This window comes from Physella acuta, unplaced genomic scaffold, assembly GCF_028476545.2.
Source record: "Physella acuta isolate Inbredline_101_S28 unplaced genomic scaffold, ASM2847654v3 ptg000091l, whole genome shotgun sequence".
Taxonomy (NCBI): Eukaryota; Metazoa; Mollusca; class Gastropoda; family Physidae; genus Physella; species Physella acuta.
Genome location: NW_026731611.1, coordinates 683,251 through 703,646, shown reverse-complemented (window position 1 = coordinate 703,646; position 20,396 = coordinate 683,251). Strand labels below are relative to the sequence as shown.

The window sequence follows — 20,396 nt, the reverse complement described above, 5'->3', positions numbered from 1 at the left end:
GTCAGTGTCCAATTTATTAGTCAGTCTCAATCCGTTGTACAAGTGTAAACAATTGTAAATCAAAGTAAATTAAACTGTAAATCGTGTAAATCATGTAAATCATTACAAACAGTGAAAATGTCACATTCATTCTGCTACTTTCACCAAATGCTCTCCCTGTCCGGATTTACCCGGATTGTTTCCCTTATGTTAGAATCTAAGCCAGCCTATGCTAATAACTATTCTTTCCTTTACAACCTAGTTGTAAGTGGGTCCAGACTGGAAATCGTCGGTTAAACGAGAGTCAGTCAGGACCCTTTAAACAATTTGATTCTTTAGATATTCACTGTAACTTTCAATTAAAAATTAACTATGTGCTGCAGACATCTATTGATGGTTTCAACTACTTTGCTATAGATAATAGTTTCAACTAATTGTTCTACAGGTAACAGTTGCAAATGTTCAATGAATGAACTGTATGATAGATGCTGTATCAACTGTATGATAGATGCTGTATCAACTGTATGATAGATGCTGTATCAACTGTATGACAGATGCTGTATCAACTGTATGATAGATGCTGTATCAACTGTATGACAGATGCTGTATCAACTGTATGATAGATGCTGTATCTAACCAACCCCCGCGGATATCACATTCAAACGGTCATGAAAAATGGAATCGGAAAGTCTGTCGGTCACGTTACGCCGCCTCCCCCTCCTCCTCTTCCTCCTCAAACTCTCCCTCCTCCTCAGCTGTGGCATCCTGGTACTGCTGGAACTCTGAGACCAGGTCGTTCATGTTGGACTCGGCCTCAGTGAACTCCATCTCGTCCATGCCCTCGCCAGTGTACCAGTGGAGGAAGGCCTTTCTCCTGAACATGGCTGGGGACCAAAGTCAGGTATTCAAAGTCAGGTGTTTAAAGTCAGACATTCAAAGTCAGACATTCAAAGTCAGACATTCAAAGTCAGACATTCAAAGTCAGGCATTCAAAGTCAGGCATTCAAAGTCAGGCATTCAAAGTCAGACGCTCAAAGTCAGGTTTTCAAAGTCAAGCGGTCAAAGTCAGGCGCTCAAAGTCAGGCATTCAAAGTCAGGCATTCAAAGTCAGACACTCAAAGTAAACATTCAAAGTCAGACACTTTAAGTCAGGCGCTCAAAGTCAGACACTCAAAGTCAACATTCAAAGTCAGACACTTCAAAGTCAGGTATTTAAAGTCAAAGTCCCAGAGGAAGCGATTTTAGAAAGAGACAGTAACAGAAAATGTCAGGCTTCAATATCACATATAATTAATAACTTTTCAACCCAGGAAAATGAAACATTTTATTTCATATAGCATTCACAGATTAACTCGCAGATTACTAACCAGTAAACCGATGGATAAAACGCAAGTAAAAGCATGCCTAAACCTACCACCTACAACCTACTACCGACAATCTACCACATGCAACCTACCAGTGAACCTTCAAACAGCACAAAACATTCGACTCACCACAAACCGCCAACCACAAAGCTACCACCCGTAAAAGTATTCCCAAAACATAACACCGTCAACCTACCGCACCTGCAACCTACCTACCTACCTACAACCTACCACCTAAAACCTACCACCTTCAACCTACTACCTAGAACTTACCATCAACAAACTACCACGAAACCTACAACCTATCAACTAGAACCTACCACGAAACCTACCACCTACAACCTACAACCTAAAAACTATCACCTTTAACCTGCAACCTAGAACCTACCATCAACAATTTACCACGAAACATATTCCTACCACCTAGAACCTACCAAGAAACCTACAACCTACTACCTACAACCTACCACGAAACCTACAACGAATCATATAGAACCTACCACGAAACCTACAACCTACCACATAGAATCTACCACGAAACCTACAACCTACCACATAGAAACTACCAGGAAACCTACAACCTACCACCTAGAACCTACCACAAAACCTACAACCTACCCGTAAACTGCTCCGATATCCTCTTGAAGAGTTCCTGTATGGCCGTCGTGTTGCCGACAAATGTGGCCGACATCTTGAGGCCCCTGGGCGGGATGTCGCACATGGCTGTCTTGACGTTGTTGGGGATCCACTCGACGAAGTAGGACGAGTTCTTGTTCTGGACGTTCAGCATTTGTTCGTCAACCTCCTTCGTCGACATCCGACCCCTAGTGGCATTAGAAAACAGCTTTATATTGGCTACCCCTAGTGGCATTACATTGGAAAACAGCTTTATATTGGCTACCCCTAGTGGCATTAGAAAACAGCTTTATATTGGCTACCCCTAGTGGCATTAGAAAACAGCTTTATATTGGCTACCCCTAGTGGCATTACATTGGAAAACAGCTTTATATTGGCTACCCCTAGTGGCATTAGAAAACAGCTTTATATTGGCTACCCCTAGTGGCATTAGAAAACATTGTAAATTGGCTACCCCTCGTGGTATTAGAAAACAGCTACACAAAACATAAGTGATCCAACACTCACAGATCAAGGCTGGGTGAAGGGGAAATTAAGTGAACAAATGTGGTAAAGGGGTGGAGAGGGTTTTTGGTCCTTTTGGACTACTTCATCATGTAATTATCAACGATGTGCGTACCAATTTTAGTTATCAAAATTAACTTTTATCCTGCGTTAAAATGTTTAAACGTAATAAGGCGATGGTATTAAACATCTCATTAGCAGGTTTTATTTCAAATGTCTTTTTCTATTTGAAACTTCCAGTGGGAAGGGGTGGATGGGCAATAGAGGGAGTGAGCGAAAAATGTATAAATAAGAGTTTTCTGTTATGTCCTGTGGATGGGACACATTGAACCAATCCCCTCCCCCCCCCCCCGAAATTAACATTGCTCATTAGATAAAGGTATGTGGGGTTTTGTTTAGTAAAATTAGCAGCGCTTTGAGATAAACAATCGATTAAAGGAATGAATTAAAAAACAGGAAAGAAGGCTTGAAACTTACATCAGCTACAGTGGACCCGACAAGAGTAAACAAAGCCGTCACCAACTTAAACTTACATGAGATACAGTAGACCCTACAAGGGTAAATAAAGACGGCACCAACTTAAACTTACATGAGATACAGTGGACCCGACAAGAGTAAACAAAGACGGCACCAACTTAAACTTACATGAGATACAGTGGACCCGACAAGAGTAAACAAAGACGGCACCAACTTAAACTTACATGAGATACAGTGGCCCCTACAAGAGTAAACAAAGACGGCACCAACTTAAACTTACATGAGATACAGTGGACCCTACAAGAGTAAACAAAGACGTCACCAACTTAAACTTACATGAGATACAGTGGACCCGACAAGAGTAAACAAAGACGGCACCAACTTAAACTTACATGAGATACAGTGGACCCTACAAGAGTAAACAACGACGGCACCAACTTAAACTTACATGAGCTACAGTGGACCCTACAAATACGACACCAACTGACCTGAACATGCATGCCACCGTCAGGTACCGGCCGTGCCGCGGGTCGCAGGCGGCCATCATGTTCTTGGCGTCAAACATCTGCTGCGTCAGCTCCGGCACCGTGATGGCGCGGTACTGCTGGGAGCCGCGTGACGTCAGGGGAGCGAAGCCAGGGATGAAGAAGTGCAGCCGGGGGAAGGGGACCATGTTGACACACATCTTGCGGAGGTCACAGTTCAGCTGGCCGGGGAAGCGGAGACAGGTCGTGATGCCCGACATGGCGGCTGATATTAAATGGTTCAGATCCCCATAGGTCGGCGTTGTGAGCTTCAAAGTTCTGGACATTCAAGCAGACGTACAGTGGTTAATGGCATTCATTATAGGCCTTCTGGTACACATCTTTTCAATTGGAATAATTTAACTAATTACAAAAATTACAGATTCATTTTTTACAGCAAAATATTAAAAATACTACTGTCTTAACCTTTCAGTAATGTAAATGGAAGAAATTCTGTGATGTTTATAAAACGGTCTTGTAAAGAAAATGTTATGTTGTCTGCAAAGAAAATGTTATGTTGTCTGCAAAGAAAATGTTATGTTATCTGCAAAGAAAATGTTATGTTGTCTGCAAAGAAAAAATTATGCTTATTGAAACGGCCTTGTAAAGAAAATTTTATGTTTATTAAAACGATCTGGTAAAGGAAATGCGATGTTTATTAAAACGGTCTTGTAGATGAAAGCCTAAGAATTCGAGGCGAAGTATTTATCTAAACTGGTATCGCTAACCTAACCCCGCCATATTTGTATAAAACAAGAACAAAAGTTTAGGTAGACGTATCAATCAAGTCTAGCTCGTCAAGAACAGAATTTGTTTACATTGTGGACTAACGATGTTGTCAAATTTATTTTTATGGTAGGACAACGATAAGTTAATTTAACATGGTGGATTAGTCAAATGATAAGTTTTAATACAGGTTAATTAGCGATACTAATTTATTTTAAAAAGGAGATTAGGTATTGGCATAAGTTTAATTAAAGGAGATTATTGATGTCATTACCTTAAGTAATAAAGGAGATTATCGATGTATTAAGTTTAATTACCAATGTAAACAGGCAATGTCATAAGTTTATTAAATAAAGGAGAATATCGATGTTAATCTACCTGAAGCAGATGTCGTAAAGCGCCTCGTTGTCAATGACGTAGGTCATGTCTGTGTTCTCTACCAGCTGGTGTATGGAGAGGGTGGCGTTGTAAGGTTCTACAACTACATCAGAGACCTGTTCACAGGTGTACAGCAAGTTAGTACATGTGTTTACTGGAGCACAGTACATAGCTAGTCTACTGGCGCACAGTACATAGCTGGAGTCTACTGGAGCACAGTACATAGTCTACTGGAGCACAATACATAGCTAGTCTTCATGAGCACAGTACATAGCTAGAGTCTACTGGAGCACAGTACATAGTCTACTGGAGCATAGTACATAGCTAGTCTACTGGAGCACAGTACATAGCTAGTCTACTGGAGCACAGTACATAGCTAGTCTACTGGAGCACAGTACATAGCTAGTCTACTGGAGCACAGTACATAGCTAGTCTACTGGAGCACAGTACATAGCTAGAGTCTACTGGAGCACAGTACATAGCTAGAGTCTACTGGAGCACAGTACATAGCTAGAGTCTACTGGAGCACAGTACATAGTCTACTGGAGCACAGTACATAGTCTACTGGAGCACAGTACATAGCTAGTCTACTGGAGCACAATACATAGCTAGAGTCTACTGAAGCACAGTACATAGCTAGTCTACTGGAGCACAATACATAGCTAGTCTATTGGAGCACAGTACATAGTCTACTGGAGCATAGTACATAGCTAGTCTACTGGAGCACAGTACATAGCTAGTCTACTGGAGCACAGTACATAGCTAGTCTACTGGAGCACAGTACATAGCTAGAGTCTACTGGAGCACAGTATATAGCTAGAGTCTACTGGAGCACAGTACATAGCTAGAGTCTACTGGAGCACAGTACATAGCTAGTCTACTGGAGCACAGTACATAGCTAGAGTCTACTGGAGCACAGTACATAGTCTACTGGAGCATAGTACATAGCTAGAGTCTACTGGAGCACAGTATATAGCTAGAGTCTACTGGAGCACAGTACATAGTCTACTGGAGCACAGTACATAGCTAGAGTCTACTGGAGCACAGTACATAGCTAGAGTCTACTGGAGCACAGTACATAGCTAGTCTACTGGAGCACAGTACATAGTCTTCATGAGCACAGTACATAGCTAGTCTACTGGAGCACAGTACATAGCTAGTCTACTGGAGCACAATACATAGCTAGTCTTCATGAGCACAGTACATAGCTAGAGTCTACTGGAGCACAGTACATAGTCTACTGGAGCATAGTACATAGCTAGTCTACTGGAGCACAGTACATAGCTAGTCTACTGGAGCACAGTACATAGCTAGTCTACTGGAGCACAGTACATAGCTAGAGTCTACTGGAGCACAGTACATAGCTAGTCTACTGGAGCACAGTACATAGTCTACTGGAGCATAGTACATAGCTAGTCTACTGGAGCACAGTACATAGCTAGTCTACTGGAGCACAGTACATAGCTAGAGTCTACTGGAGCACAGTACATAGCTAGTCTACTGGAGCACAGTACATAGTCTACTGGAGCATAGTACATAGCTAGTCTACTGGAGCACAGTACATAGCTAGAGTCTACTGGAGCACAGTACATAGTCTACTGGAGCACAGTACATAGCTAGTCTACTGGAGCACAGTACATAGCTAGAGTCTACTGGAGCACAGTACATAATAAGTCTACTGGAGCACAGTACATAGCTAGAGTCTATTGGAGCACAGTACATAGCTAGTCTACTGGAGCACAGTACATAGCTAGTCTACTGGAGCACAGTACATAGCTAGAGTCTACTGGAGCACAGTACATAGCTGGAGTCTATGGCCTACTGAAGTACAGTTAGTAGAGTAAGTAGTACTTACTTTAGGGGACGGGACGATGGAGTAGGTGGTCATGATCCTGTCCGGGTATTCCTCCCTGACTTTGCTGATGACCAGTGTCCCCAGACCCGAGCCGCTGCCCCCACCCAGGGAGTGAGCAAGTTGAAAGCCCTGAAAGTATGTCATGACGTCACACACATCTGCTCAAAGTCGGTCATTACATCACAAAATTCAGATGGTATTATGTCAATTCAGTCTCTACACTGCTGAAATGTTCTATATCATCTAAACCTGTGGAATGTTCTACATCATCTAAACATGTGGAATATTCTATATCTGAACATGTGAAATGTTCTATATCTAAACATTTGAAATGTTCTACCTCCCTGGAAACATCACACGACCTTTACCTGTAAACAATCACAAGACTCCGCCTCTTTTCGAGCGACATCTAGGACTGAGTCCACTAGCTCCGCCCCTTCGGTGTAATGACCTTTGGCCCAGTTGTTTCCGGCCCCGGATTGTCCGAAGATAAAATTGTCCGGTCTGTGAATTTGTCCGAAGGGTCCAGATCGGATACTGTCCATCGTTCCTGTACAATTTGGGATCTGATTATAGGGGCGCTAGTTTGGGATATCCTCCCCATACGTTTGGGATATCCTCCCCATACGTTTGGGATATCTTCCCTATACGTTTGGGATATCTTCCCCATACGTTTGGGGTATCCTCCCCATACGTTTGGGATATCCTCCCCATACGTTTGGGATATCTTCCCCATACGTTTGGGATTTCCTCCCCATACGTTTGGGATATCCTCCCCTGCATACACATGTTGATGTAGCCTACTGCTTTAAACAACACACATCATACACAGACTACCCATCTATAGAAGACCAACACACAGACTAACCACACGTACACAGGCGCCCCCCTCCACACACACACACACACAGAGACGACCCACACACAGACGACCCACACACAGACGACCCACACACAGACACCCCACACAGACGACCCACACACAGACGACCCACACACAGACGACCCACACACAGACGACCCACACACAGACGACCCACACACAGACACCCCACACAGACGACCCACACACAGACGACCCACACACAGACGACCCACACACAGACGACCCACACACAGACAACCCACACACAGACGACCCACACACAGACGACCCACACACAGACGACCCACACACAGACACCCCACACAGACGACCCACACACAGACGACCCACACACAGACGACCCACACACAGACGACCCACACACAGACAACCCACACACAGACGACCCACACAGACGACCTAGCTAACCCACCTGGCTCCAGATCCACCAAGATCCCCCGGGGCACGTACTTGCCGCCCGTGGCCTCGTTATAGTAGACGTTGATCCTCTCCAGCTGCAGGTCGCTGTCCCCATGGTAGGTCCCCGTGGGGTCGATCCCGTGTTCGTCTGACACCACCTCCCAGAATTTCCCGCCAATTTGGTTGCCGCCTGCAACAAGAGGACACGTTTCTAGAATCTCTTACAGATGATCTCAACCTTTACCATAAACATGGACATAGCCTCAATTATAGCCGGAGATTTTCTTCTGACCACAGTCACCCATTCGTCAACCATGCTTTATAGAATTACAATGAGTGGGAAGTGCACTATTTCTATTGACCTGGCTGGGTTAAAAACAGCAAAACAATTTGTACTTCCGAAAAAAATGAAAAGTAGTCGATTTTTTTCTAGAGGACAAGTCTGCAGTATCTCCTTACTGTTGTCACTAAATACAGTTTCACTCGTTTGACTAAGGCTTATCTAACGTCATGGTAAAGCTGATTAGCAGTGAGTTAGCTATTGACAACCTACCAACCTGTCGAAGTTAACAGTGATTTAACTACACAAAACTTACCAACCTGTCACAGTTAACACTAATTTCTAACTACTGACAGTTTACCAACCTGTCACAGTTAACACAGATAGTTAACTACAGAAGACTTACCTTGGCCTACTTGAAAATGAACAATTTCTCGCATTTTTTGTCCCCGTCCAGTCGTCCAACACTCTGCTTCACCTCAGTATAAAGTCGCTGTCTCAGGTTCTATCAGAATTCCGCTAGTGATCTTCGAATACAGCCCTTCAAGAACTTGTTTGGCACTAGGAAAGTTACAGAAAATATTGAGAAATTTGCTTTAGCCTGCGTTCTTGCCAATGGTTTCTAAGTAAATAGTGCGTATTACGTCAAACGCGCTTTATGACATCACTTCAACCTAAGTTATTTATAGAAAATGAAACGAGATTTTCTTTTATATTTATTCATATTGGGCTATTTTTAGACTAGAGAGATGCGCAAAATTTATATTAATAGTAAGAAGAAAAATTTAAAACACATATCAAATAGTAAATACTAATTTACGTATTCAGGGATTTAAAAAAATGTCAGTAGACGATTTAGATATGGTGATACTGGATTGTTAGGGAGTAGGACCCCCCCCCACACACACACACAATAAATACCCAGTTATGATTACCATCAGATGAATTACCTCTGTCGATTACCTTCCTACCAAAAGCTGCAGTATCACATGACCCCCTAACCTATCGATTGTTGATTGGCACTAAACAAATTAGTGAAAGGGTTAGAGCTAGAGATAGGGCAAGGTTACGGCAGGGGCGTATCGAGGGGGGGGCGGGGGTGCGGACCGTACTGGGTGACACCATTTAGGGGGGTGACACCAAGGCAAAAAATAGAAAAATATATAGAGAAAAACTTGAGGGTGGGGGTGCAAATCGAAAACTTGAGGGGGGTGCAAATCGTAAACTTAAAAGTTTGTCCCCGGGAAGGGTCGCTACGCCTCTGGGGGGGGGGGGGGAGGGTGACACCATTAAGTGCCGCACCGGGTGACACCCGACCTCGCTACGCCACTGGGTTACAGTCACGGTCAAGGTCGATCAGGGTATAAGTTAGAGTTAAAGGTTTATTTGATGCCAGCAGTCTGCTCTACAACAACTGGTGAGTACACACGGTGACCTACTTTCTGCACGTGCTTCCTGGTGCCGACATGAAACAACAACACCAGTAGACCCACCACTGTACTCACGCACAAGGATGGAGGTAAAGATCGTTGGGGTGTTTTATTTGATATTTATGGCGTCATCAGCTACGGCCGTGACGTCACCAGCTACTGGTAAGTCCTAGTGTGAGTTTTTTATATTTGTTTATTTAAATAACAAAGTAAAACAAAGCAAGCAGGCTAAACACAAAGCATTTCTTTACCATTGCATTTCGAACTTTGTAGCACTGTGTCCACAAACACAATTATTTAATTTTAGAACCCCAGCCATAGCCTCATTTAGCATTACAATTTTTTTCAAAACGTCAGATTCATAAATAAAAGACAAGTATTTAAACATAAATTAATCGTTCCCTAGACTTCAATGTTTCACTTCCACGCGGGTCTTTGTAACTTAAATCATCAACCCCCCCCCCCCTCCCACCCCTTGCTTCTTGTGAGTGACTCTCTGGGGTCGGTCAGAACAAAAAGTGCTATGCCGTTCTACTCCCTCCCCCTCTTCATGTCATCTCTCATCCAATCGCAGCATGAGTAGATCACGTGCCACGCGCTTGTCTAGAAATAGAACTTAGAGCATCATGTTTACGCTCGTTTATCACCCCACCCTCTCCCCCACCCCAGCCAATAGCAGCTCGAGCTACCTGCACAGCAACGTCATCACACGTCTGATGAGCTCTGGGCGGCGTGACGTCATCCCCATCAGACGCGAGGCACACTACAAGCCCGTGGTTGTTTCACTTAGCTTCAGCGTCATCAACATCGAGAAGGTCGACCTTGACCTAGGCATCGTCCAGCTGATGGTCTGGCAGACGGCCACGTGGCACGACCAAGTTCTGGCCTGGAGCAGGGTAGACGAGGATTTTACACAGGTCAATGCTGGGTTAATGCTGGTCAACACGACATATAACATACTGTGTCATGCTATGTGACTGTAAACATCTAACATGTATGCATACATGGCGGTGCACTGTCAAAACGGGCCGGGACTAATCGGCCCCGTCAAAACGGTCCCGTTAATATGACCCCGTCTAATAGACCCCCCTCCCCTCGACAAAACGACCCAGTCAAAATAGCCACGTCAAAAGAGCCCCGATTTATTGGCTCCCGTCAAATGGCTCCCAGCATTTAGGTTCCCGATAAATGGACTCCCAAAATATTGGCCCCAGACAAATAGGCTCAGGACATGTTGGCTCCCGACAAATCTAGTCCCGACATATAGGCCTCCGACATATTGGCTCCCGATAAAGCGGAGCCCGACATATTGGCTGTCGACATAAGGTCTCACGACAAATGGGCTCCGAACAAAGGGGCTCACGACATATTGGCTACCGACAAATCTAGTCCCGACATATTGGCTCCCGACATATTGGCTCCCGACAAAATGACTCCATACATATTGGCTCCAGTCAAATGAATCGTATGACCACTATTGGCATAAAAGTACCAATTTTTTCCTAACTCCACTACCACTATAACCTTTTTTAAATGCCTGAATGAAATTGTTTTTATGAACCAACATCAATTCACAAACAAATCGAGACCTTAGCAGTAAAATTGCACCAATTCTAAAGTTTTGATAATGTTTAATTTACAACAGTAAAGATATGTTGCTTAAATGTGAGCACAGAAGTGTAAATGTATGATACACATGATGTTTACAGGTTAACGGCATTTTGTTTTGTTAACCTACGATCATACTGCAGGTACAGAGTGGACCCCACTCCCCACACAGCCTATAACCTACTCATTTATGGAAGTCATAGATAGATGACCTTTAAATTAAAACATACTATTTCTTATAATAAATAAACTATTATAAAAATAAGGCCTGCCGAACAAGAAATGCGAATGTTGTATTACTTTGGATGAGCTACACTAAAGAATATTGATGCCGGGAGACTTTTGTCAGGAGCCTTATTGACGGGAGCCTTTTTGTCGGGAGCCTATATAACGGGAGCCTATTTGTCCAGAGATAGATACCAAATACCTTGAGATATTGTCTTTTTTGTGACTTCTTAAATGTTAAAGATTTTAAACAACTTGCTTCCTAATTAATGTGTGTATAGATTCTGTCAAAATTCTGGTACTTGGTGTAAACCCTATCTTCTAGAGCACAAAATCAATCAATATGTTTGTTTAGGTATCGATACCAGCTGACTACATCTGGACCCCAGACATCACTCTGTTGAACGGGGAGGCAGACGTCTTGTACCCAAACACCGCCGTCATTTCCTACCGGGGAGCAGTTCGGTGGCTGACCAAACAACGCATGCGCGTCACATGTGACGTCTGGACTTCTAGCAACGGCACAACCTGTGACGTCAATCTAAGCTCCTGGACCCACAGCACACAGGAGCTTAAACTTGAGCTGTCGAGCGACCCGGTGAACGACCTGAGCTACCTCGCTGGCTCGAGGTACGAGCTGCTTGTGGCGGCGGCTAGAAAAGATGAGTACACCCTCCCAACAGGCACGTACGAAACTGTGCAGCTGTCGGTCACCTTCAGGAAAAAACTCTCAGTAGCAGCTAGTCAATCAGCTCTGATACAGTCCAGCCTGATAGTCTTGGTTCCCTTCATGTTAATGGCTAGGTTTAATGGCTAAGTTTTGGCGATATGTTAATGGCTAGGTTAAACGGCTAAGTTTTGGCGATATGTTAATGGCTAGGTTAAACGGCTAAGTTTTGGCGATATGTTAATGGCTAGGTTAAATGGCTAAGTTTTGGAAATACGGATTGTGTAGTGAATAGAGAACACATTAACACACGGGAAAAAAATAAGCATAAAAAAACCATAATCCAAGTTCAAAAACGTTTCAATACAAAAAACAATGTTCCTAATAAATTAAAAATGTCTGAAAATATATATTCAAAACTAAACTAAAAACCCTCTGCAACTGACTCATGGCATTTCTTATTCATTTATAGAATTCTCATCTTAACTCACGGTGTTTTACAACAAACTAATTATTATTATTATTATTATTATTATTATTATTATTATTATTATTATTATTATTATTATTATTATTATTATTATTATTATTATTATTATTATAATTATTATTATTATTATTATTATTATTATTATTATTATTATTATTATTATTATTATTATTATTATTATTATTATTATTATTATTATTATTATTATTATAATTATTATTATTATTATTATTATTATTATTATTATTATTATTATTATTATTATTATTAGGCTTATTATTATTATTATTATTATTATTATTATTACTATTATTATTACTATAATTATTATAATTATTATTACTATTATTATTAGTATTATTATTTTTATTATTACTATTATTATTACTATTATTATTATTATTATATTATTATTATTATTATTACTATTATTATTACTATTATTATTATTACTATTATTATTATTATTATTATTATTATTATTATTATTATTATTATTATTATTATTATTATTATTATTATTATTATTATTACTATTATTATTATTATTACTATTATTATTACTATTATTATTACTATTATTATTACTATTATTATTATTATTACTATTATTATTATTATTATTATTATTATTATTATTATTATTATTATTACTATTATTATTATTATAATTATTATTATTATTACTATTATTATTATTATTATTATTATTATTATTTTCTAAACAGGCAATGTGAACAAATGATCTCCGTGCCTAATGGTGTTGCCGTTATTAAATAAAGTTAAGTAAATAAATAACACGAACATTTAAACACAATCTTTTTCTATTCGGTTTTCATAAAAATAAAATATAATTTTGGATTAAAACAAAATCTTGTACAATCTTCGTGTTTAAATGTCACTGTTGCCATTTTGTCACTTCTGTGATAGCTTGTGTTTTTGTCAATTCCGTGATAGCTTGTGTTTTTTAATCACCATAAAACAAACAGATTCTATAGAAGGGTACCTAGACAATAAAAACAATGTTAACTTGACAAAACATAAAGTGGTCTTTTTTTCCATCCCCCCCCCCCCCCCCGAAATAAGAGGAGCTGAAGCACTCACGCACAATAATGACAGTATTCAAAGTTAATGGACTCATCACTTCATTGTCAAATTACCCTTCGGCCTTTTTTTTATGGCTGACATAGTATGTATGTGACATTTGTACTTGCTGGATGTGTATTTGTACTTGCTGTGTGTGTTTGTGACATATGTACTTGCTGTGTGTATGTGACATGTGTACTTGCTGTGTGTGTATGTGACATGTGTACTTGCTGTGTGTGTATGTGACATGTGTAGGCCTACTTGATATGTGTAATGTATCCTGAAAATCGATAGTTGACGGCCTTGCATATGATAGGCTTAGATAATAGAGATGATATTTTTTTGTACTTTAATATGACATCTGTCATTATTGTACTTTTACTTGAAATCTGTCATATGTATATATATATATGTATATATATATATATATATATATATATATATATATATATATATATATATATATATATGTCATAGGCAACTCAAACATTTAATGATAAATAGCAAGACAAAAAACAAGAAAAAAAATTCAAATCAAACGGAACTGATTCATTATTTAATTAGCAGACAGAGAAGTAACATTAGTTAGTAATTATAAAATAAGAGAACTTCTGAAATGGATGAGACCGCCGGAGTTGTAAGGAGATAAACTGACAGAGAACATAAAGCCACAGAAAGATGAGCGTTTTGGTAAACTTAGCCGGCTTGTTTTTCACGTAACGTGATGGAGAAGGTCACGTCATCATACTCATCAGGACAGCACGAGTAGCGGACTTTGTTTTGTCGGACGGACGTTTTGATGACCTCGAACTTGGAGTCGGGAGAAAAGTGGGTCACGTCGACTGAAGCCAGGCCAGAGGTGACCAGTCTGACGTCATCCGTGCTGTAGGTCCAAGGTCCAATCTTGACCTGACACTCAGCACCGGAAGTTGTCTTGACGCCTGACAGGTCACAGGAAGTGCGGAAGCGCAGGCTGGGGATCCACGTGACCTTACCGTCCCTGGAGACCACGGCCAGGTCGGGGCTCAGGGGGGTGGGGCTGTCCACGGCGTTGTAGACGGCCAGCCCAGGGGTCCAGATCTGTTGGCGGCCAATGGACACCTGGGGAGGGGGGGGGGGTTATGTTAGAAAGTATATGACTGGGGGGGGGAGGGGTTATGTTATAAAGTGGTTGCCTGGGGAGAGGGGGAGGTTCAAGCTAGAAAGTGTATGAAGGGGGGGGGGAAGTTTATGTTATAAAGTGGTTGCCTGGGGGGGGGAGGTTGTGTTAGAAAGTGTATGAAGGGGGGGGGGAAGTTTATGTTATAAAGTGGTTGCCTGGGGGGGGGAGGTTGTGTTAGAAAGTGTATGAAGGGGGGGGGGGGAAGTTTATGTTATAAAGTGGTTGCCTGGGGGGGGGGAGGTTGTGTTAGAAAGTGTATGCCTGGGGGAGGGGGAGGTTGTGTTAGAAAGTGTAGGCCTGGGGGAGGGGGGAGGTTGTGTTAGAAAGTGTATGCCTGGGGGAGGGGGGAGGTTGTGTTAGAAAGTGTATGCCTGGGGGAGGGGGGGAGGTTGTGTTAGAAAGTGTAGGCCTGGGGGAGGGGGGAGGTTGTGTTAGAAAGTGTATGCCTGGGGGAGGGGGGAGGTTGTGTTAGAAAGTGTATGAAGGGGGGGGGGAAGTTTATGTTATAAAGTGGTTGCCTGGGGGGGGGGGAGGTTGTGTTAGAAAGTGTATGCCTGGGGGAGGGGGAGGTTGTGTTAGAAAGTGTAGGCCTGGGGGAGGGGGGAGGTTGTGTTAGAAAGTGTATGCCTGGGGGAGGGGGGAGGTTGTGTTAGAAAGTGTATGCCTGGGGGAGGGGGGGGAGGTTGTGTTAGAAAGTGTAGGCCTGGGGGAGGGGGGAGGTTGTGTTAGAAAGTGTAGGCCTGGGATGGGGGGAAGTTGTGTTAGAAAGTGTATGCCTGGGGGAGGGGGGAGGTTGTGTTAGAAAGTGTATGCCTGGGGGAGGGGGGAGGTTGTGTTAGAAAGTGTAGGCCTGGGGGAGGGGGGAGGTTGTGTTAGAAAATGTAGGCCTGGGGGAGGGGGGAGGTTGTGTTAGAAAATGTAGGCCTGGGGGAGGGGGGAGGTTGTGTTAGAAAGTGTATGCCTGGGGGAGGGGGGAGGTTGTGTTAGAAAGTGTATGCCTGGGGGAGGGGGAGGTTGTGTTAGAAAGTGTATGCCTGGGGGAGGGGGGAGGTTGTGTTAGAAAGTGTATGCCTGGGGGAGGGGGGAGGTTGTGTTAGAAAGTGTATGCCTGGGGGAGGGGGGGAGGTTGTGTTAGAAAGTGTAGGCCTGGGGGAGGGGGGAGGTTGTGTTAGAAAGTGTAGGCCTGGGGGAGGGGGGAGGTTGTGTTAGAAAGTGTAGGCCTGGGATGGGGGGAAGGTGTGTTAGAAAGTGTATGCCTGGGGGAGGGGGGAGGTTGTGTTAGAAAGTGTAGGCCTGGGGGAGGGGGGAGGTTGTGTTAGAAAGTGTATGCAAGGGGGTGGGGTATTTTTTTGCTAGAAGATGGTTTCTGGTTTTATTGCCATTAACCTTCTGCTATGATGCCAGGTGTTTACTTACTGTGGCAGCAGATGTGACTGACTATACAGCCAGGTGTTTACTTACTGTGGCAGCAGATGTGACTGACTATACAGCCAGGTGTTTACTTACTGTGGCAGCGGATGTGACTGATTATACAGCCAGGTGTTTACTTACTGTGGCAGCGGATGTGACTGACTATACAGCCAGGTGTTTACTTACTGTGGCAGCGGATGTGACTGACTATACAGCCAGGTGTTTACTTACTGTGGCAGCGGATGTGACTGACTATAAAGCCAGGTGTTTACTTACTGTGGCAGCGGATGTGACTGACTATACAGCCAGGTGTTTACTTACTGTGGCAGCGGATGTGACTGACTATACAGCCAGGTGTTTACTTACTGTGGCAGCGGATGTGACTGACTATACAGCCAGGTGTTTACTTACTGTGGCAGCGGATGTGACTGATTATACAGCCAGGTGTTTACTTACTGTGGCAGCAGATGTGACTGACTATACAGCCAGGTGTTTACTTACTGTGGCAGCGGATGTGACTGACTATACAGCCAGGTGTTTACTTACTGTGGCAGCAGATGTGACTGACTATACAGCCAGGTGTTTACTTACTGTGGCAGCAGATGTGACTGACTATACAGCCAGGTGTTTACTTACTGTGGCAGCGGATGTGACTGACTATACAGCCAGGTGTTTACTTACTGTGGCAGCGGATGTGACTGACTATACAGCCAGGTGTTTACTTACTGTGGCAGCAGATGTGACTGACTATACAGCCAGGTGTTTACTTACTGTGGCAGCGGATGTGACTGACTATAAAGCCAGGTGTTTACTTACTGTGGCAGCGGATGTGACTGACTATACAGCCAGGTGTTTACTTACTGTGGCAGCAGATGTGACTGACTATACAGCCAGGTGTTGACTTACTGTGGCAGCGGATGTGACTGACTATACAGCCAGGTGTTGACTTACTGTGGCAGCGGATGTGACTGACTATACAGCCAGGTGTTGACTTACTGTGGCAGCGGATGTGACTGACTATACAGCCAGGTGTTTACTTACTGTGGCAGCAGATGTGACTGACTATACAGCCAGGTGTTTACTTACTGTGGCAGCAGATGTGACTGAACGGTTCCAGGCCAGCGCCTTGTTGTCCCATGACGTCATCTGCCAGACGACCAGGTCCAGCAGGTTGGTCTCAGGGTCAGCTCCCAGGATGTCGGAGAGACCCAGGCCTAGCCGCACGCGCACCGGACTGGCACCGTTCTTTGGGATGACGTCAGCATCGGATGAACGCCGGATGTGGGCGATGACGTCAGAGGTGTCCCGCTTCAAGGAGCTGGACACTGTCCAGAGAGATTGGAAATGTCCATTATGTTGAGCTACGGCTAACCACACGACAAAAAACATCTGTAACAGAGGCTATACACACGACAAAAAAACACCTGTAGCAGAGGCTAACCACACGACAAAAAACATCTGTAGCAGAGGCTAAATACACGACAAAAAACATCTGTAACAGAGGCTAACCACACGACAAAAAAACACCTGTAGCAGAGACTAACCACACGACAAAAAGGAATCAAGAACAATAATTAAACTATGGAAAAAACATGTACAACACATATACAACACAATATCTAGACCTACCTGACATAACCACATACACAAGACAACACAACAGCGCAACACAAGACAACACACGACATCACAATTACAACACAAATTGTGTCTACTTGCCATGAGCCACTAGCACCAGCAGTAAAATTGTAACATACACGACCATCTTGCCTTCTTGTCCCTCACAATCTGCCTGTCTCCTACCACACTCTCATTTAAATACATCCCGGCATCCAATCATGGAGACATTATCGTTGACACGTAATCGGGGTGGTGGGGGGGGGCAGAGATAAATGTCATAGTATTATGTAGTTTATGTTTTTGTAGTTTAACAACATATTAGCTCGACCATCATGTATTGTAGTTCAAACTGGCCTTTTTAAAACTTTGGTGAGTGACCCCTGGTAGTGCTACCCCCCCCCCATCTTCGCGGCAGTGACATTTGTAAGTCCAGAGTCATGCAGTAACATTTGTAAGTCCCGAGTCATGCAGTAACATTTGTAAGTCTAGAATCATGTAGGAGTCATGCAGTAACATTTGTAAGTCCCGAGTCATGCAGTAAAATTTGTAAGTCCCGAGTCATGCAGTAAAATTTGTAAGTCCCGAGTCATGCAGGAGTCATGCAGTAACATTTGTCCCGAGTCATGCAGTAACATTTGTAAGTCCCGAGTCATGCAGTAACATTTGTAAGTCCCGAGTCATGCAGTAAAATTTGTAAGTCCCGAGTCATGCAGTAAAATTTGTAAGTCCCGAGTCATGCAGGAGTCATGCAGTAACATTTGTCCCGAGTCATGCAGTAACATTTGTAAGTCCTGAGTCATGCAGTAAAATTTGTAAGTCTCGAGTCATGCAGTAACATTTGTAAGTCTAGAATCATGTAGGAGTCTTGCAGTAACATTTGTAAGTCTTGAGTCATGCAGGAGTCATGCAGTAAAATTTGTAAGTCCCGAGTCAATCAGTAAAATTTGTAAGTCCCGAGTCATGCAGTAAAATTTGTAAGTCCCGAGTCATGCAGGAGTCATATGCAGTAACATTTGTCCCGAGTCATGCAGTAACATTTGTAAGTCCCGAGTCATGCAGTAACATTTGTAAGTCCCGAGTCATGCAGTAAAATTTGTAAGTCCCGAGTCATGCAGTAACATTTGTCTCAAGTCATGTAAGAGTCATGAAGTAAGCACCTGTTAACAAGTTTGCCCCGGTGCTAACGCCCTGCCGACCTTTGTGTGTAAAGGTTGAAACCGTTCAAATGTCCTCTAAAATAAATGGCACTGTTTAACATATAGAGAGGACTGCCTTCAACCTATAATCAAGTGTAAAAACTTGTTTCAATTCTCTTATGTCACATTACCTCATCGTCCCCCCGTCCCCCCCCCCAACCATCCATGCGACCTGTGTGGGCGGGACTCTAGCGGCCCGTGCCCCCCCCCCCCCCCAACCATTCATGTGACCTGCATTTATAGTTTAAAAGCCTACGTTTTTAGTGAGAAATAAATATAAAATAAACCAGGAGTGATCTCCCCTACACTTTCTCGAATATTCTTATATAAGACAACAATGGATGGCAACTCCGGATATAGACATGATTTTTAATCCATTTTTAATTACTTAAACTTTTTAAAATAGAATAAAATCTCGTAGAAAAAAAAAAAGAATTGCACATCAAGTGAACGCCAAACAAAATGTGTATAATAGTGCGGAATATTATTAGTACTTTATAAATTCACATGCGTTTTTTTTTTGAGAAATCGGAAATAGCGTAAATTACTACTTCCGTCAACGGATATTACTCAAAGTTTGTCAGAAAGCAGATAATTAGATCTTTTACTTACATGTGAAATTTCATATATCTATCTGAAATAGTACTCAAGTTATAGGCTTTTGAAAAAAAATGAAAGTAGAAAAAGTTCCACTTCCGCTTATCGGAAATCGCTGAAAAGTTTATACGGAACTTCAAATTTGATATAATACTTATATATGAAATTTCATCTACCTAGCTGTAACGGTACTCAAGTTATCGTGTTCACAGTCACACATACACACACATATACACACACAGACATACGGACAAAATTGCAAAATTATGTTTTCCCGACTCAGGGAGGTGTAAAACGTCGAGATTTGTAAAAATCTCGATTTTTTTTTTTTTGCACGATTACAATACTTTCTCTATCCTTCGTACGAGAAAGTAAAAACTAAGATTCTACTCCGGACTATTCAGCTCGAAATTTACTGGTCTAAGGGAAGTAATCATGAGTATACGGAGCAAGGGAAGTAATAAATAAATATCTAGAGACCACATCTAGGTTATCGCCTATCGTTAAACCGATTTTAAGAAGCAAAGAGAGTCAAAACTACCAGGTATTCGGTGGAAGAATTACAGTCAGATGGATCAGTAGATTAGAATTATTTTAGCTTTCTTGTTTAGCATGAGGTTTATTTGTCTGGACCCGTGTTGTCGTTTACCATTCTGGACCCTTTGTTGTTTACCTGTCTATACCCGTGTTTACCTGTCTAGACCCGTGTTTACCTGTCTAGACCGTGTTGTGTTTCCTGTCTAGACCCGTGTTTACCTGTCTAGACCCGTGTTTACCTGTCTAGACCGTGTTGTGTTTCCTGTCTAGACCCGTGTTTACCTGTCAAGACCAGTGTTATGTTTACCTGTCTAGACCCGTGTTATGTTTACCTGTCTAGACCCGTGTTATGTTTAACTA

The 20,396-nt window shown here is 42.5% G+C and overlaps 3 protein-coding genes across 3 annotated transcripts; 1 reads left to right on the top strand and 2 right to left on the bottom strand.

The window, feature by feature from the left end:
* Positions 1 to 8,641, bottom strand: LOC131928664 (tubulin beta-4B chain). The gene is made up of 8 exons (XM_059284741.1): positions 8,415 to 8,641; positions 7,742 to 7,918; positions 6,812 to 6,993; positions 6,444 to 6,572; positions 4,589 to 4,704; positions 3,449 to 3,763; positions 1,962 to 2,167; positions 1 to 863 (listed from the first exon to the last, which is right to left on the bottom strand). The coding sequence occupies exons 1-8, from the start codon at positions 8,446 to 8,448 to the stop codon at positions 682 to 684; spliced, it is 1,341 nt and encodes a 446-aa protein (XP_059140724.1). The 5' UTR covers positions 8,449 to 8,641; the 3' UTR covers positions 1 to 681.
* Positions 8,642 to 10,064: 1,423 nt separating this feature from the next.
* LOC131928868 (acetylcholine-binding protein-like) lies at positions 10,065 to 12,207 on the top strand. Its single transcript, XM_059285020.1, has 2 exons — positions 10,065 to 10,355; positions 11,627 to 12,207. Exons 1-2 carry the CDS (start codon positions 10,065 to 10,067, stop codon positions 12,086 to 12,088), a joined length of 753 nt encoding a protein of 250 aa, XP_059141003.1. The 3' UTR covers positions 12,089 to 12,207.
* A 1,854-nt stretch (positions 12,208 to 14,061) lies between these two features.
* On the bottom strand, positions 14,062 to 17,881 carry LOC131928879 (acetylcholine-binding protein). The gene is made up of 3 exons (XM_059285032.1): positions 17,806 to 17,881; positions 17,173 to 17,411; positions 14,062 to 14,615 (listed from the first exon to the last, which is right to left on the bottom strand). Exons 1-3 carry the CDS (start codon positions 17,849 to 17,851, stop codon positions 14,211 to 14,213), a joined length of 690 nt encoding a protein of 229 aa, XP_059141015.1. The 5' UTR covers positions 17,852 to 17,881; the 3' UTR covers positions 14,062 to 14,210.
* Between the last annotated feature and the right edge of the window lie 2,515 nt (positions 17,882 to 20,396).

Excerpts from the sequence above, each read along its gene's own strand:
- LOC131928664 (XM_059284741.1), bottom strand. The coding sequence starts at position 8,448 with ATGCGAGAAATTGTTCATTTTCAAGTAGGCCAAG. Across the intron at positions 6,573-6,811 it reads AGTCTTGTGATTGTTTACAG|GGCTTTCAACTTGCTCACTC; the intron begins GTAAAGGTCGTG and ends ACATACTTTCAG. Across the intron at positions 2,168-3,448 it reads ACGGTGGCATGCATGTTCAG|GGGTCGGATGTCGACGAAGG; the intron begins GTCAGTTGGTGT and ends TAATGCCACTAG.
- LOC131928868 (XM_059285020.1), top strand. The coding sequence starts at position 10,065 with ATGTTTACGCTCGTTTATCACCCCACCCTCTCCCCCACCCCAGCCAAT. Across the intron at positions 10,356-11,626 it reads TAGACGAGGATTTTACACAG|GTATCGATACCAGCTGACTA; the intron begins GTCAATGCTGGG and ends ATGTTTGTTTAG.
- LOC131928879 (XM_059285032.1), bottom strand. The coding sequence starts at position 17,851 with ATGGTCGTGTATGTTACAATTTTACTGCTGGTGCTAGTGGCTCATG. Across the intron at positions 17,412-17,805 it reads GCTGGTGCTAGTGGCTCATG|TGTCCAGCTCCTTGAAGCGG; the intron begins GCAAGTAGACAC and ends CTCTCTGGACAG. Across the intron at positions 14,616-17,172 it reads CAGTCACATCTGCTGCCACA|GTGTCCATTGGCCGCCAACA; the intron begins GTAAGTAAACAC and ends CCCCCTCCCCAG.